Raw genomic sequence first — 17,052 nt, 5'->3', positions numbered from 1 at the left:
ACAAGAGACATCTGCTGCTTTTTAACCCCAGAATAAACCACTGCACTCACTGCACACTGCGTTTGTTCCTCAGCATCACGAGGCTTCAAGGGTTACGAAAGTCAGTGGAACAGTGCAGGATGAATTTCCAGCCCAGAATGATTTTACAGACACAAACACAGCCTGACAAAATATTCCCTTCTGTGACTCTGAGGAAACTTCAGCCTAGTCTGAGCGCTGAGCCAGAACAATGGGTGGTAAAATTTGTTTGCAGCTTCAATGGCATTAATTAGCACACATGCAAATCAATGTAACAGCCACGGGACAGCAAGATAAAAAAGTTATTTTGAAGTAGATGATCTTTTCTTTTGTCTTCCATCAATATTGCATGTAACAGCAAAACAGTTTTCTCAGCAAGCAAAACCATCAAATATTGCTTTGATTTGAATGCTCTGTTATTCCCAGCAGGTTGGAAAAGACATGGCACAGAAATGATGTGCTGAACAGATCAATGGTTACATAAGAATTCCTTTTTCAAATGTAAATATATGATGATGTTTCCTGCAATGATAAAACAGCTCATGCCAAACTTATCAACGGCAGAAGAATGCACTGAGTGACAAACAAGAATATTGGAACAGGCAGAACTCACCTGAGAAAGCCTCCACCAAATACAGAGGGTCCTTGACTCTGCGGAGCCCACACACCAGGAGGAACAGATGCACCCTGCCCGTGGCTGCAGGGATGCCTGGGGAAATCATTGCACAGATAATTTCAGTGAGCAGTGAGGCAGGGGAAACCTGAGCACCCCAAAGTGTTCCACGAACCAGCACACACCGTGGTAAAAGCAGTGAAGAGCAGATCATGAAAAATTACCAATATTCCCCATTTCCTGCTCTGCATCAATCCTGGACTGAGGGTGTGCATCATTTCTAGAGCACAGGGTTTATGTGCAGAGGCAGTCAAGGGGCAGGACTTGGGGGAGCTCTGGTGCTGTTCCTGGACCCCAGAACCAGCTCTGGGCCCTGGCAGCTGCACAGCTCCAGGTGGCTCCCAGTGGTTTTATCCTAAAAAGAACTTTGCATCCATAATAACTCAGCACCTATTTCCAGATATGAGATTAGGTTGAGCAGTGCAGGTCTCGCTCCTGATCTGACACTTTTTGTGGTTACAGGCCAGGGAATTCCTCATGGTTCTCAGCCCTGTATGCCAGCACTGCTACAGAACAGATAACTAGAAATGGAATTACTACACAGCATTTATTTTACACTTACTGCTAAACACAGATGGAAGATAACTTGGGGGGAAAAAACCTCAACACGGGAGCTTTTACCATGGAAATCTCTTAGAGCAGCAGCTCAGGAGTGTGCAGCTGTGCCAGGAAAGGGAGCTGTGCTGCAGGACAGTGCATGGCAGGACCATTCATCCAGGACACTGGACAAGGCTCACAAGTGAGCTCTGCCAAAATGTCTTTGGTAAAACAGCACAAGTCAAAAGCTGCTGACTGTATCAAGCTGAAGGAATAAACACTAGAGGGCTCGAAGAGTTCACACTGAAGAAAGCAGCGTGGTGTCCCTCAGCCCAGCCCAGGTGCAGCTCAGGGCACAGCGAGTGCCACCCCAGGCAGCTCTGCCAGGCTCCCTGGGGACACCAGGGACACAGCAGGGCTCTGCTTGCACAGCACAATTCTGCTTTTAAAGTTCAGTCCACTTCAGGAGCACTGAAATTCCTGTCACAGGCTCATAGTGAGCCTGTTCCACTCAACTTAAACAACCCTGAGGTGTCAGAAGTGGCTGCAGAGACATGGTAAATAACACTTTACTGGTTATTGGAAAGATATAACTTCTGATTGATAACACACAAACCTTTGGGCTGGAGAAGCCATTCCTCTGGCATTGGTACAGACCTGCAGCAGTGCTTTCATGTATGACAGACTCACACAAACAAACTACCAAAAAGTGTCACCCAAACTCAGACTGCACTGCAGCTACCCCCCAAGGCAAAACACCCATTTTAAATTAGGACTCACACTCACTGATGCTGAGCTCTGGCTGTTTAGAAACAGAACTTGGAGTTAGTTTTGTTGGAGCTGCCTGCAGCTCTGATTTCCCACCAAAAGCCATTTGTCCCTGAGAGCAGCAATTCCAGCACCTCTGTCCTCCCAGGACACTGAGGTGCAAGGGCTGCATCCCACCACAGCCACAGCTGGCTGAAAACTGCCCTTTGAAAAGGACCTTTTGCTTTTTCCTTCAGCTTAAACCAGACTTCAGTGAATGTTTCTATCCTTGTGCCTTTTGCAGAGGCAATAAGATATTACCAGCTCGTGTGATTGTGAAAGGAAAACTCATCAGTGTGGCACCATCAGTGATTTTCTGTTGTGCTCTACAGACCTTCAGAGAACAACACCAAGTCCACACTATTTAGGCTTATTTGTCCATTTCTGGGTTTGTTCAGAAACAAAACCTAAGCCATGATGAGATGGGTGAGGGGAAATAACCTTTTGATTTCCCACCAAAAGCCATTTGCAGCAATTCCAGCACCTCTGTGCTCCCAGGACACTGAGGTGCAAGGGCTGCATCCCACCACAGCCACAGCTGGCTGAAAACTGCCCTTTGAAAAGGACCTTTTGCTTTTTCCTTCAGCTTAAACCAGACTTCAGTGAATGTTTCTATCCTTGTGCCTTTTGCAGAGGCAATAAGATATTACCAGCTCGTGTGATTGTGAAAGGAAAACTCATCAGTGTGGCACCATCAGTGATTTTCTGTTGTGCTCTACAGACCTTCAGAGAACAACACCAAGTCCACACTATTTAGGCTTATTTGTCCATTTCTGGGTTTGTTCAGAAACAAAACCTAAGCCATGATGAGATGGGTGAGGGGAAATAACCTTATTTTCTTTCCTGGTCACATTGACCCACAGCAGGTCTTTTGAAAATATTCCATTTATCCACCTCCTAGCACCTGGCAGCATTGACTGCTGTCCTTGAAAAGGAAATCCATGGGTTTATGGCTGAGGCTTCTGTCTTTAAGACAATGATTTTATTTTCTTAAGCATGAAACAGATGAATTTGTCCAGCTGCAGCACCAATCTTTGCCACTCCAACCCTTCCAATTCATGGCCTCTGTTGAGTCCATCTCCCTGCACACTGAGGAAATCCTTCCAGGAGCTCCTGCAGCCCTGGCACCTGGGTTTGGGTTTGTGCTGCCCAGCTGAGAGCCCAGAGCAGCCTCCGTGGGGCTGCAGCAGCAGCAGCAGCTCCTCTGCCCAGCCTGGGCTCTGCTCACACAGCCTGGAACAGCAGCAGCCCAGCTGGGCCTTCCTCCTGTCACCTCAAACAGGTCATTCAGACAATCCGAATTCATTCAAGCCTTCATTCCTGTGCTGGGCCACCTCCCAGAGCAGTTTGCTCCTCCAAGGGAGGGGCAGGAACTCCACCCAGGGCTCAGCCTGCATCCACAGCCTGCTGGCAGCCACTGCTGGGGCTGCTGATGGGCTGGTGAGGACACAGAGGCTACAGGAACCTGAAAACTTCCAGGGACTAATCCAGAGAAATTAGACTGCAAAATTCTCAATCAAATCTTCTCTCCCCTGTTTCTCATTATTTCTAACAGATCAGACAACAGAAAAGCTCTGCACTTCCAGATCAGTTAAATAAACTCAGTTTATTGCTGCTATCACACAGTTTTTACTACACTCAGCTCTGTAAGTGCACAAACTTTTACTGTTCAGTTTTTCTTACGTGGGTCTCTGTTTCCAGCACAGCTTCAGGAAAATCTAATGCCTCTGTAAAACCCTGCCTGTGCCATGACAGGTGAAGTAAACTTCTCGAGCTCAGAGAACAGCCCTGCCACAAAGCAGAAATGACAGGAGAGTTGAAAAATCAAACTACAAAAGCATATAAATAAAACATATTGCACGTTTTATTTGCTGGTGCAATAAGCATGTGATGACCCCATGGCTCCACAGCACCATGGCAGCAGCTCTGGGCCGTGGCTGTTGGCTGGACAAAGATTTCTCAGTCTGGTAGAGCACGCTTTGTGAGTTATCTGCATCTTCTCATCACATGGTGGTTGCTGGGGTCTGATCTCAGCCCCCTGCACTGAAATCAAAAGCAGCTTTTCATCCTGCACTGATGACTTCAGGCCTGGCTGGTCAGAAGCTGCTCTGCCCCAGCCCTGTGTCTTTAAGACAATGATTTTATTTTCTTAAGCATGAAACAGATGAATTTGTCCAGCTGCAGCACCAATCTTTGCCACTCCAACCCTTCCAATTCATGGCCTCTGTTGAGTCCATCTCCCTGCACACTGAGGAAATCCTTCCAGGAGCTCCTGCAGCCCTGGCACCTGGGTTTGGGTTTGTGCTGCCCAGCTGAGAGCCCAGAGCAGCCTCCGTGGGGCTGCAGCAGCAGCCCAGCTGGGCCTTCCTCCTGTCACCTCAAACAGGTCATTCAGACAATCTGAATTCATTCAAGCCTTCATTCCTGTGCTGGGCCACCTCCCAGAGCAGTTTGCTCCTCCAAGGGAGGGGCAGGAACTCCACCCAGGGCTCAGCCTGCATCCACAGCCTGCTGGCAGCCACTGCTGGGGCTGCTGATGGGCTGGTGAGGACACAGAGGTGACAGGAACCTGAAAACTTCCAGGGACAGGCTACTAATCCAGAGAAATTAGACTGCAAAATTCTCAATCAAGTCTTCTCTCCCCTGTTTCTCATTATTTCTAACAGATCAGACAACAGAAAAGCTCTGCACTTCCAGATCAGTTAAATAAACTCAGTTTATTGCTGCTATCACACAGTTTTTACTACACTCAGCTCTGTAAGTGCACAAACTTTTACTGTTCAGTTTTTCTTATGTGGGTCTCTCTTCCTAGCACAGCTTCAGGAAAATCTAATGCCTCTGTAAAACCCTGCCTGTGCCATGACAGGTGAAGTAAACTTCTCGAGCTCAGAGAACAGCCCTGCCACAAAGCAGAAATGACAGGAGAGTTGAAAAATCAAACTACAAAAGCATATAAATAAAACATATTGCACGTTTTATTTGCTGGTGCAATAAGCATGTGATGACCCCATGGCTCCACAGCACCATGGCAGCAGCTCTGGGCCGTGGCTGTTGGCTGAACAAAGATTTCTCAGTCTGGTAGAGCAGGCTTTGTGAGTTATCTGCATCTTCTCATCACATGGTGGTTGCTGGGGTCTGATCTCAGCCCCCTGCACTGAAATCAAAAGCAGCTTTCATCCTGCACTGGTGACTTCAGGCCTGGCTGGTCAGAAGCTGCTCTGCCCCAGCCCTGAGCTGCTGGAGAAGATCAGCCTCAGCTTCCTCACTGTCTTGCACTGCCCTGTCATCTCCTGCCAGCGCTGCCAGCACAAGGCTGAACTCCCCTGCCTCCCCTGGGTCTGCAGACAGGGCTTCTGAAACTGCTAAAAAACCAAAGGGGTTGTGCTGCATGTGGATCCCTGCCATGCAAGGCCCCAGAAAACCAGTTTGATCATCTGCTCTGACCTGACACAGGCAGCAAACCTTCCCTGAGCAGGCTGGGGCACCCACAGGCTGAAGGTGCTGGCTCCTGCAGCTGGAACCTGCTGTGGCTGCTGCTGCCCAGCCTCTCATCCACAGCAGGCTGTGAAGCTGGCTGGCAGCCACAATGCAAATTAACTCCAAAAGCCCTTTTTTGGTAGATTTAGCCAGGGAATGCTGGCTAGCCAGCCCCTGGAGGTTCTGCAGCTAGGAGACAGCAATAACCCCACACCACCACCTCGGCAGCTCCCAGGTGTGCTGCTGAGACTGTGCAAAAACATCAATTCCATGACTCTGGTACTGAGATTGCACTGCACCATAATGCCAGTAACAGCAAAAACCTTCCACAGCACTGCTGCCATTTGTGCCAGGCAATTGCTATTGGCACCCAAACCAGCAAAGGCAGTGCACCCAAAGCTGGCATTCCTTGGACTTTGGTTTAGCACCACTCAGATTTGGGGGCTGGAGGTCTCCCACCACAAGGTGCATTTGGTGAATTCTGCCACTCACTTAAAGCCACCACTAACTTCTTTTTGAAGCCATTAAATTGATTTAAAGAGGCTGTTCAGGTATTGGTGTCATATTTACAGTGAGCAAATGCTCCCTCTGACTGGAAAAACATCAGTACAGAGAATATTCACAGGAAATCTGTTCTGTGGGGGAGAGTCTGGAAGCATTCTGAAGAGCCAGTTTCATTAGAGAGAACAGCCTGGCACCCTGAGCTCCAAGGGTGTTTGGCAGAGGTGCCCCAGCTGAACTCAAACTGCACTGAGGGCTGAGCTGCTCCCTGCACTCTGCCCTGGGGATCCTGAATTTCACAAATGCCCAAGGGCTCTGCTAAAGATACAGCCAAGGGGTACCTGGAGAAGTATTTCTCCCCAAAAAATCACCAAGTGCCTTTAAGCATGGACTAGAACTTCATGAAAAAAGCCTTTAAAAACCCACAAATGCCATGAGCTGGAGGATTCTGGGCAGTTTCCTCTGCATTAAAGCTCAGGGTCTCTTCAGGAAGCCCACACTGCCAAAATCCCATCCTGAGCCAAACTGCCTCCTGGTGCTGAGGGTTTTCTTCTGATTGCTCCAAGTTTAGTAGAATTTTAAACACTTTGCAACTGCAAATGCCCAGAAAAAAAGCAATTCACTGAGAACCCCTAATTAGCCCTGGAAAGCACAAAGGTACAGCCAGAAGCCTGAGTCTGTGTGCAACATTAAAAGAAGTGGAAATTGTAGGCTGCCACCAGAGATGGACATAGGCACCAGGCAGAGAAGATAAATGAGATGAAACAGTCATAAAAACAATACTGAATAATCTGATGCCAGTTTTCAAGTTATTATTTAATAGGGCACAGATGTTAGAGTCACATTTTAGTTTGCTTTCCATGTACATTATGAATTATTTTGCACTTTTGCATTAGCACACATTACGCAAAAAACTGTCTCTAATCCATTAGAAATTCCCTTCAGGGGGAGCTTCCCCCCTCAATCTGCTGACTGCTCATTTAATCACAAAATGGTTGCACAAGGGATCAAATCAACACTAAGGCCGTGCTAGCAAGTGACAAATCATTGCACTTCAGAAAATTATTAATCGTAGTGGCACTGTGCTTGTGGGCTGTGATTTCCTGAGGACAGAATAACCCCACGATGCTCAGTTTCAATGGGCACTGCTCTGACTAATGGCACACAGCTCCTGGGGGGATGAGGGCTCTGAGGATCCACCTGCAGCACCAGAGCAGGCTGGGGAATGCCAAACTGAAACGTTCACCAGGCTGAGATGCCTCTAAATCACCTTTCTGGGGGGAGAGGAGGTGATTAAAGACTGCCAGGATCAGAACTAGGGCAGACCCTGCTCTGGTGGCAGCACAGACAGCTCAGCTGCAGAGAGCCAAAGCCAGCTCCTCTCCCCCCGAGGGCTGCAGGCAGCCCCAGCTGGGACAGAGCAACTCAGGATCTGCTGGGCTGCTCCAGGCTGGGACAGAGCAACTCAGGATCTGCTGGGCTGCTCCAGGGATGGAGCAAAGCTCAGGATCTGCTGCCTCCTCTTGGAGCTCAGACACTGCCCCAGGCTGGGAGCACTCTGGTGCTCGCCCTGCCAGAGCAGAATCAGAGCCACGCTGGCACCTGGATGGTCCAGGCTCATCCCATGGACATTCTGCCATTTCCCAAACAATTAAAGCACTTTTCCCACCATTGCATCACTAGTTCAACTCTAAGTTTCTTTCATCGTTGACACCTACCAGGAACAAACACAGTGAATCAAGGGGGGAAATGAGTTTTACCTGCATTTTGTAGAAATCCGGACCAGTCAAATGTTTCACTGGGTGTAGTCTTGATTCCTGTGTAAAAAAAAGAGAGTTCCGTGTTAAATGTGCCCTGGCTGGCTGAGCTGTGGCTCCTGAAGGCTTTTGGGAGCCCAAAAAAGCAATATTTCTGCCAGGCACCCAAATCCCCTCTGCAGCTCTCCTCACCAGCAACGCCAGGCTGCCCTTGCAACCCTTCCACAGGCTGGAACTCAGTGGGAAATTCTGTGCCACCACCCACTGACCTTCTTCAGCAACACAACCCTGCTAAATTAAAAAAATCTCAACCTACACCTGGGAGAACATCACCTGAGAGATCACATCATTCCAAAACAGATCCGGGGCAGCTGGGACAGAGCCCCCAACATAAAGTGAAATAAATTACATTTATACACAAATTAAATATTAATCTGTCCTGAATATTAATGTATTTGTTTTTCCTTATGGTAAAGATTAATTATTGTAATGAAGAAACTATTTTATTAATTTATTGAAGTGATTGAAGTGATTTAAGCCCAGCAGAGCCCAGAGCAGGAGGCACCACCACGGCAATGACAGAAATGGGGTGGCTTCAGCAGGATCTCCAAGTCTCACCTTGACTTTGGACATAGATTTTCTTCCTGGCGTCTGGCTTTAAAGAGAAGGAGAAGAAAAAAACTTTCAGAGTTCAACATAAAAATATCTGCTCAATCTTCAAACAAAAACCAAAAAACCACAATAAAGAGCAACAGAACACGTGTCAGTGTGAGTTTCTTTGGACTATTAAAAGCCAAAACTGTTGGATACATTCAGTAACTCCAAAGGCAACAATGTAATTTATAGTTACTATGTCCATTCAGAGTAACAATGAATCAACTTTGCAATAAACACAATAACCAGGTTAGTACAAATATACAGTTTTCAGTTTGTCTCTCCATCCTTTCTTTGGATCATTACCCTGTCTTTCTGGAATAAAACAAATTCCAACTGTCCAGCTGAAAATCAGCTCTAGTTCCCAAAAAGCTGCTGGTCGTGGAAGACTGGTTTTGGAAATCCGTTTATATTTATCCATAAAACAATTTATAAACACATCAGCTCCAGAAACTGCTGTCAAATCCAAAGACTCGCCTAGACTGGAAAACTGGTGCCTGGTAGCTATTGCAGAACCTTCACAAATAAAAATTGCCAAGTAAATTACCTTAAAATAGCTGCAGTAAAAGAGGTAATTACCACATTCCAAAATCACTCCTGAAGTGCTGTTATTTAATTTAGGTGATTAAAGAAGCAATTTCCTATTTCAATATCTTCCTATAACTCCAACTATGGATTTGTGGAATACTTTGTTTTTTTAATGAAGAGAAAATCAATTCAGAAACAAACTTCAATTCTTGAACCAGCCAGCTCAGGAAATAGGAAGCCACAGAAGTGATTTTTTTTTTTTAATTGCAGAGATTTTGGTTTTCCCTGTTGTTCCTTTGTGGCTGCCCCTCAGTCCCCTGCCCAGGCACTGCAGTTACTAAAAATGAACTGGGAGAAGAAACTGGGAGAAAAGAGGACACTTAAAAAGTCATCTGCAAGAGCTCACAGATGGGAAGGAGGTGGTTTCTGAGAACCAGGGTGAACAATGTCACCAAAATTGCACAAAAAAGCAGCAAATCCACATGGGAATGGAGTGGGGGAGAAGGACACAAATCTGTGCTACAGTGGGAGCCTGAGGATGTGCCACGGACTTCATCTTTCTGGAACTTTTGTGTTCAAAGGATTAAAAAATACTGAAAATAGTTTCACACATCATTACATCATTTTATCACTTAAGAGTGGACCTTCTCTGACTGACAGTTTGAATTAGCCAGCATGATAAAAACGCTGAAGTGGTGAAAAGCCCCTGCAAGCAGTGGGACAGCGAGCTGGAGCCAGCTCCAGAGTTAACTCTGCAGGAAAGTGAGCAAAACAGGGAAAAGCAGCAAAAAGGAGGTGGGAAAAGCAGGGGGCAGAGCCCTGCCTCCCAGACACCCGAAAACACCGAGTTCCACCAAGAATTCAGGCTCAGCACCTTCGTGGCTGCCCTCAGGACCCCCGAGGGCTCAGGGGGCAAATTCAACCCTGCAGGGCTGGGCCATCCAAGGGGAACCCAGACCACTGGGACAGGCTCAGGGTGTGCTCACACTGCTCACAGCCACCTTCTCCTGTGCTCTTCATTTCACACGGGGTGACAGAATGGAAAATGAAACTGAATGCCAATAGAAGTGGCTCAGGCAATTCTTCTGCAGCAGTTTTATGCTCCTGAAGTAAAACACTGACCATAAGCACGAGATCCTTTACAGTGTTCAAACCCACTGGGAATACAGATTATTACAGGGGCTGGATTACATACTTCACAATTAGGGGTAATTTAAAGGAATTTGGGGCTCCAGAAAAGAACTGCCCACGCCACAATTTAATTTATCCAATTTATAATGTAATTTATCCAATGAAATAGAAGAGAATCTGTTGAAGAGACAGCCTTTGAGTGCAGGGCAGTTGGTTACCTGTTTGCAATGTAAATTCTCAGGTGAATATCTGAACTAACAAAGCCCCACGGGAGGAACAGGGCAGCTCAGAGCAGAGTGAGCTGGTTTGTAAAAACCGAATATCCCAGGAGCTGTGGTGAAGGGTGTGCTCCTGCTCTTCACTGCCTGGAGCAAATCTGCTCTCAGCCTCCCCAAAGAGCAGCAGCTCAAAGCTCAGCTCTGGGGACAGGCAGCAGCTGGGACTGCAGCTCGGGGTGTGACAGCTCTGCCCCCGTTCCCTGCCTGCCACAGAGCCCAGCACAGCCCCCAGTGCAGAAGTGTTTGGGTAAAAGCAAAGCCTGGCACTGAAAAGCACTTGAGGTGCTGATGCTGAAAGGATTTCAAAGCTCAGTTTTGTTTCTTCTCCTCACACTCTGTTACTTTTGTCCTTTTCTTGCCTCCTGTCTCTGACAGAAGCTGTGCCCTTTCCCTTTTACCCATCGTGAGGTTCATCGTAGTAACCATTAAAACCAAATTACATTTGTAAAATAAAATACCAAATCCCATGTCTGCTCATGTATCCTTTTAAAGGAAATAGATTTTAAAAATCAATTAGTGCTGAAATCAGGTGCTGTACATCCTCGTGCTGGGCTGTGCAAGCTCCACTCCCCGTGGTTATTTCTGGGGCAGGAGTGCATTCATGGTGACACCAGATGCAAGTTAGGGCTGAAGAGGTGCCAAGCACTCGGGTTCAGCTCCCTGCATGAATTGTTCAGCTTCAGCTGGAGATCCCCAGGGCAGCTGAGGGGAGCCAGGAGGGAGCTCCTGCCTTGCTGGTTTCATCCCAAATGGTTCCTGCCCACCTCGCTGACCTTCTGCTCAGCACAGCAAATCTAATTCACCTCTGCAGCTCACCCTAAGAGTTCATTCTATTTCCAGGCTGACAAAACAAGTATTTTCAAATTATACTTCAAATTCTGTATTGTAACTAATGCTGTCTGGAGGAATTTTTTGTCAATGTAAAGTTTAGTAAATGATGCCAAAAGAAACAATTTGGCATAGGAGAGACTCGCTAACAACTGATTTGTTTTAAATGTCACAGAGAAACACTTCCTAAAGTGCTCCACACTCTCTACCAATAACACCCAGCTTTCAGTGCCAGGGCTCTGACTGCACAGCAGCGTGGAATGCTGTCTCTGACAGGACAATGCAGATTATTGCAATTCCCAGCACATTGAGGGCACATTTCAGAGCATGCATACCTGCTAATACAGTAACCACCCCCATCCCCCACATACCCACGCTGCTGCTGCCAGCTCCTTCATTTCCACGGTGAAAGCCACTGCAAACCTGGTTAAGGGGACAAAAATAGTTGGGATCATCTGCTTAAAGAGTTTAAACAGAAACAGTACTTCAGAAAAAAACCTTGATAAGAACGAAGATCAGAGGCTTACAAAGCTGATCCAGCTGAAGGACAGAAAGCAGGCTTCCCCTTTTCCAGCAGAAACCCTGCTTAAACCAGCAGCAGCTCCTGGGGCTTTGCACCCCAGGGCTCTTGGGAAGGTGGAGTGAGGATTCAAAGAGAAACCCCAAAGGCCAGGACAGCTGTCAGACCGTGCCACAGCAGGAGCTGGGCTGGCTGCTCTGCCCTTTCCACGGGGCTGAGCTGCCCCTTTGCCCTGCTGCCCTTGGGCAATCCCCAGTGCCCCTCTCTGCACCCCAGTGCAGTTCAGATGCAGATTCCAGACCTCTCCCTGTAGCTGGGATATTTTATGAAATTCCTTTGCTAGGGTTTTCCTCCTATTCTAGCTGAGAAGCCTCAGAAAAGAAATGTAAACACTTAACTGTGTGCTGGCTGTGGAATGTGCTCTGGGCATTGTTTACCAGCAGGTGCCTCTTGGATTGGTCCATGTGATTGTTTCTACTTCATAACCAACCAAAGATGCATCTACATCGGACTCTGAGAGTCAGGAGCTTTTGTTATCATTCCTCTCCTGTCCTTTCCAGCCTTCTGAGAAACCCTTTTCTCTCTATTCTTTTAGTATAGTTTTCATACAGCATTTTAATATAATATATATCATTACATAATAAATCAGCCTTCTGAAACATGGAGTCAAGATTCTCATCTCTTCACTCGTCCTGGCCCCCTGGACTCCACCACATCTCCCAGGCTCTCACAGCTCCAGGGGGAACAAACCCTAACTCAGATGGGGATTCCAGCCCTCTCCCAGGCTCTCAGAGCTCCAGGGGGAACAAACCCTAACTCAGATGGGGATTCCAGCCCTCTCCCAGGCTCTCAGAGCTCCAGGGGGAACAAACCCTAACTCAGATGGGGATTCCAGCCCTCTCCCAGGCTCTCAGAGCTCCAGGGGGAACAAACCCTAACTCAGGTGGGGATTCCAGCCCTCTCCCAGGGCTCTCACAGCTCCAGGGGCAACAAACCCTAACTCAGGTGGGGATTCCAGCCCTCTCCCAGGCTCTCACAGCTCCAGGGGTAACAAGCCCTGGGGAGCAGTGCTGGGCTGTCCCCGTGCACAGCCCTGCAGTGACAGCAGAGCCCAGGCAGTGTGACAGGAGCAGTTCCCCTTCCTGGCTGTCCCAGCAAAAGATGATTTGTAAACACACTGATAGCCAGGTTCCCTGACTGGAGCTGGGTGAAGCAGCCAGAAGCTGTGGGAGATGTTTTCAGGCAGAGTTAGAGGAGAACCCTGCTCAGGGCAGAGCTCAAGAACAGGCTGGATTTTAATGAAGGTGTAAATTGTACTTTTAATGAAGTTGCAATTGTACAAACACGTGTTTGGAGGCTCTGAAATGGAACTTCAGTGCCACCTGGAGCCACAAACGGGGCCATTTCTGGAGCCCCTCAGTCTGAGCAAAACAAAGTTTGAAGGGCTCCTTCACTGAGACACTGCTGCTGAGCAAAACACCTCCTTTAACTCCTTCTGGAGATACTGAATGTAAAAGAGGTTATCACACATTGCACTGATGGTTCAGTGCTGTTTTCATGTGATTTCTGAAATGTTTCTGTCCTTAAAGGTTCCAGATAAAGCACAACAGCCAGGACAGAGCTTCTCCCCTGGAGATGTGCCATAATTTGATTATGTCACAATCACCATAACCATTAATTAGAATTCCCATAAATGCTGAGTTATAACTCCAACTCTTGCTTGTTGAAACAAACCCTATTCCCCCACATTTGTTTTGCAGGATCTGCTTTGTGCCCCCCAATGAATTTCACACGCTCAGCCTGACAGCTCTGAGGTGATTGAAGCCCCTGCAAACGCTTGCTTTGGCAAGTTGCACGTGCTCCCTTCCAGATTCTGCAATTATCCTTTCAATACATCACATTAACAAGCATAAAAAGATGTCACTTCTAAGTCTACAAAATACTGTTCAATAGGAAAAAAAATACCCTGGAGGGGTACAAGCAGCATTTAGAGGGATTTGATTAAAAATGAAACACTCATAAGGCTCGACAGTGTTCAATAGTTTGTTTTATGGAACGTGGGGGGATATTGTACTGGACAAGTAATCTACAAGTCATGATGCTTTCTGCTTAGAGCCCTGCAATCAATAAAGAAAAAAATCAATGTTTCTTTTAATAACTCTGCAATGAATAACACCAGTGATGCTCCTGGAGAAGAGGTACATTCAGAACAACCCCCAGAAAACTGAGATGCTTTTCCTGTAGCAGAGAAAATATTGTAAACTGCATAGGGATGTCGTAATACATTCTGAAATAGCAGAGATCATTCCAGCTATGAAGGCATACCTCAGGTTCCCAACTCAATACCATTAGAAAACATTCAGTAAAGCAGTTTTTGTATTAGCTGTATTTGTGACAGAAGATATTTTAAACAGAGATGGATCAAATGGACACACTCAGAGATTGTTTTTATGTATTTCTCATTTTGCACACTGCTGAAACCCCTCTGACACATCAGATATCTTCCTCCTTTCCTTCAGACGTGTTTAAAGAACAACTTCTGATTATTTGATAACAAAAGCAAACAAGTACATAAATTTTTTCCTGAGTGGAACCTTAAGTTGCTTTCAGCTCCAAGCCACACTGAGACACAAGAACATGCCCTAATGATTTTTCAATGAGAGTGATTAAGTGCTGCCTTTAAAATCTGTTTACTTACCACACTTTATAGGGGATTACAGACAGAGCAGCACATCTCTGCCAGCGCTAAGTGAGCCAATAATAGCTGGGAAATAGAGTGGTATCAGCAAGGATAGACCAGGAGACAGATCCTGCCTGCCCCAAAACCCATCCTGCCCTGGGTTTCCTCCCCCACCACGCCATGAGCAAACACTGCTGAAGTCAACAAACCTTTGGATCAGCCAGGAGAAAACTTCTTTTCTGGGGATGTTGAAACTATGAAACCTGCTCAGAAGTCTCTTTAGTTTTAATAATTTCCTCTGGTTTAGGATCAGTTCTTGGTCTACATTTGATGACTACACTGGCACGTCATTAGAGCTTTCCAGACTTTAAAACACCTGAAAATACTCCCCTGTCATTTCCCCTAAAAACTGAGAGAATTGCTTAAAGACTTCTTTCAGTCTCTGCTTCTTTGCTCATGGGCCCAGGGACAGGATCAAATTAGCAGGAGAAAAAAAAATAAGAGAGAAAAAGAATCTGCTTGTAGCAGAGGGATCCACTTTTCAAGCAGGCATTCTGTCAACAAGCTGTGTGTGAGGAGCAGGGAAATCCAAAATCAAACAAGCAGGCTGCACACAGGCTGCGTTTGCTGATCAAACTGCTCCACTTCCACCTCTGCATCACAAACAATGTGTAAAGATCACAGGGATTTCAGCAAGCCCAGCCTCTTCTGCTGGCCTGCACACCTGCCAGTGGTCCCAAGTGAGAATGGAGAAGTTCCTAAAAGATCTGCCACAAAAAATGCAATTTCCTGCCAGAAATCCTTCAGCCCTGCTCTCACCTGGCTTTCTCCAGCACTGCTCCCATTACCTGGCGTTTCTCTTTACACTTGACATCTTCATTGACATCTGTCCCGCCAAAGATGATTCCAAAAGGAATTCTGCTCCCTGCAAAGCAATGAGAACTTGGCCAGTAAGTCCAGGTAATGACCAGGAGTGAGACAGCACATTGATAACACTGAATCACCATCTGAGCAAACCTCTTGGAAAAGGAAACTTGAATTTTTATTTTTTAGCACTGTAACCCCCCCACAATAACTGCGCACTTTCACAGGACACCAAACCAAATGGGAAACAAAGTTTGTTGATAAAGACAGAAAATGTGCCATAGATTTCACATTTGTGTGTGAAAGTTAAGTGAGCTGCGAGATCAGGATTTATTAGCATTGCTAATTTCCTCATTACTAAATGAGAGAGCAAGCAAAAAGAATGAAAGACTAATTACCATCCTGGCTACTGGAGGATTTCCTCGGCATTTGTTGATATCCTGCTCTAATGTTTGCAGGTGGAGGGAATTAATGTGCACTCAAAGCACCACTGCCTCTCATCTTCCAGGGACAGGCTGTCTGTAGCACCACATAAAATATGCACTGCCTCTTCAATGAATTAAAAAAGTGAGTAATTATTATGTCATCCAGTACGTGTGTTGATCCTGTAAACAGAATTTCCAGGAGGAGGCCAAACAGATCAATAGCATGGCAGCACTGGTAGTGCAATCACTACATTTCTAAATGTTCCAGCACTCTAAACATTCCAGGAATGTTCTCTGAATCCCTTTTTTCCCCCTAGAAGTCTGCAAAAACTTTTACTCTTTGATCATCTCAGCAATCTTGCTATTACTGTCCTGTCTTTCAGAGATTTTTTTTTTTGCTTGTTTTCTTTCAGTCACTGCAGATCCTTTTTAGAACAGTGTAACTGATTTATTTAAATTCCTGGGGTTTTGTGAACTATCAGGCTTTTCAGGCCACTTGGGACTTTGGAAAGGTAACAGCAACAGCAATTGGGCAGTGCCCTGCAAGTTAAACTCCAGTAAAATCTTACTCCAATAAACAGTTAAAATTCAACTTTATCCTTTGTTCCTCAGCAAAAATCCCCCAAAAAACCCCAAAAAAGATGGTGCTCAGACTTTCCATAAGCCCCCTCCAAAACAATTCAAGGTCTTGCCACAAATCCAATCATCTCTATGTTCCTACAAGCCCTGACCCACATGTGAGCACAGCTCATTCCACAGACTTATTCTGCGTTTCCATTTCAGGTCCCTGCTGCACTCGGAGCCCCGTGGAACACAGCCAAGCCAGGACAGAGAGGTGGCCCTGGAGCAAAGGGAACGTGCAGTGCTTTGTTCAGCGAGAGATTCCTGTGACACCCCCAGCTCCCAGCTCAGGATCACTCCCGCAGTCCCAGCAGGCGACTGGCTGGAATTTCTGTCATTGCCAGGGCCAGTCCTTCCAGTGTATCATTAGTGGCAGGCTGCAATTTTGTTCCACGTGGCTAGAGAGAATAGGGGATTTTATTATTTGTCTGATAACATCCTGTCTCCTACAGTTCAGCTGACAGGAATGTTGTTGCACGTTGAGAAACCCTGACTCGTTTTTGAGCAGAAAAATCAAATTAGCCTCCCTGCTTTCTTCCATTTGAGCCCAGCTCCACTTAGCCAAGCCATTGTCCTCTGAAAGAACACGTTTGCTGAAAGGATCCTAATGTTAATGTAATGCTCTCATCCTGATGGAGTTAAAGTACTTAATTATCAGAAGCACTATGTGGTTTAAAAGGACATTTATTTAGCTCTCTCTATATCAGATCTCCCATTGAGAGGGGTTTTTAGCATTTCTGAACGTTTGCTGAA

At 46.4% G+C, this 17,052-nt stretch overlaps 1 protein-coding gene across 5 annotated transcripts in view; it reads right to left on the bottom strand.

Moving 5' to 3' along the window:
• Nucleotides 1–17,052, bottom strand: part of GLT1D1 (glycosyltransferase 1 domain containing 1) — a 38,222-nt gene that overhangs the window by 13,915 nt on the left and 7,255 nt on the right. For 3 of the 5 annotated variants that reach the window (XM_039724873.1, XM_039724869.1, XM_039724872.1), the window contains 5 exons: nt 15,238–15,314; nt 11,561–11,612; nt 8,389–8,425; nt 7,774–7,830; nt 632–727 (listed from right to left, as the gene is read on the bottom strand). In XM_039724873.1, coding sequence (XP_039580807.1) covers nt 632–727; nt 7,774–7,830; nt 8,389–8,425; nt 11,561–11,612; nt 15,238–15,314 — 319 coding nt within the window. Of the gene's footprint in view, nt 1–631; nt 728–7,773; nt 7,831–8,388; nt 8,426–11,560; nt 11,613–15,208; nt 15,315–15,651; nt 15,859–17,052 lie in introns of all 5 variants that reach the window. The other 2 variants (XM_039724871.1, XM_039724870.1) reach the window with 2 other exon arrangements.

The sequence above is a fragment of the Passer montanus genome, unplaced genomic scaffold (assembly GCF_014805655.1).
Source record: "Passer montanus isolate IOZ18808 unplaced genomic scaffold, ASM1480565v1 scaffold53, whole genome shotgun sequence".
Taxonomy (NCBI): Eukaryota; Metazoa; Chordata; class Aves; order Passeriformes; family Passeridae; genus Passer; species Passer montanus.
This window is presented reverse-complemented; position numbering and strand designations above follow the sequence as displayed.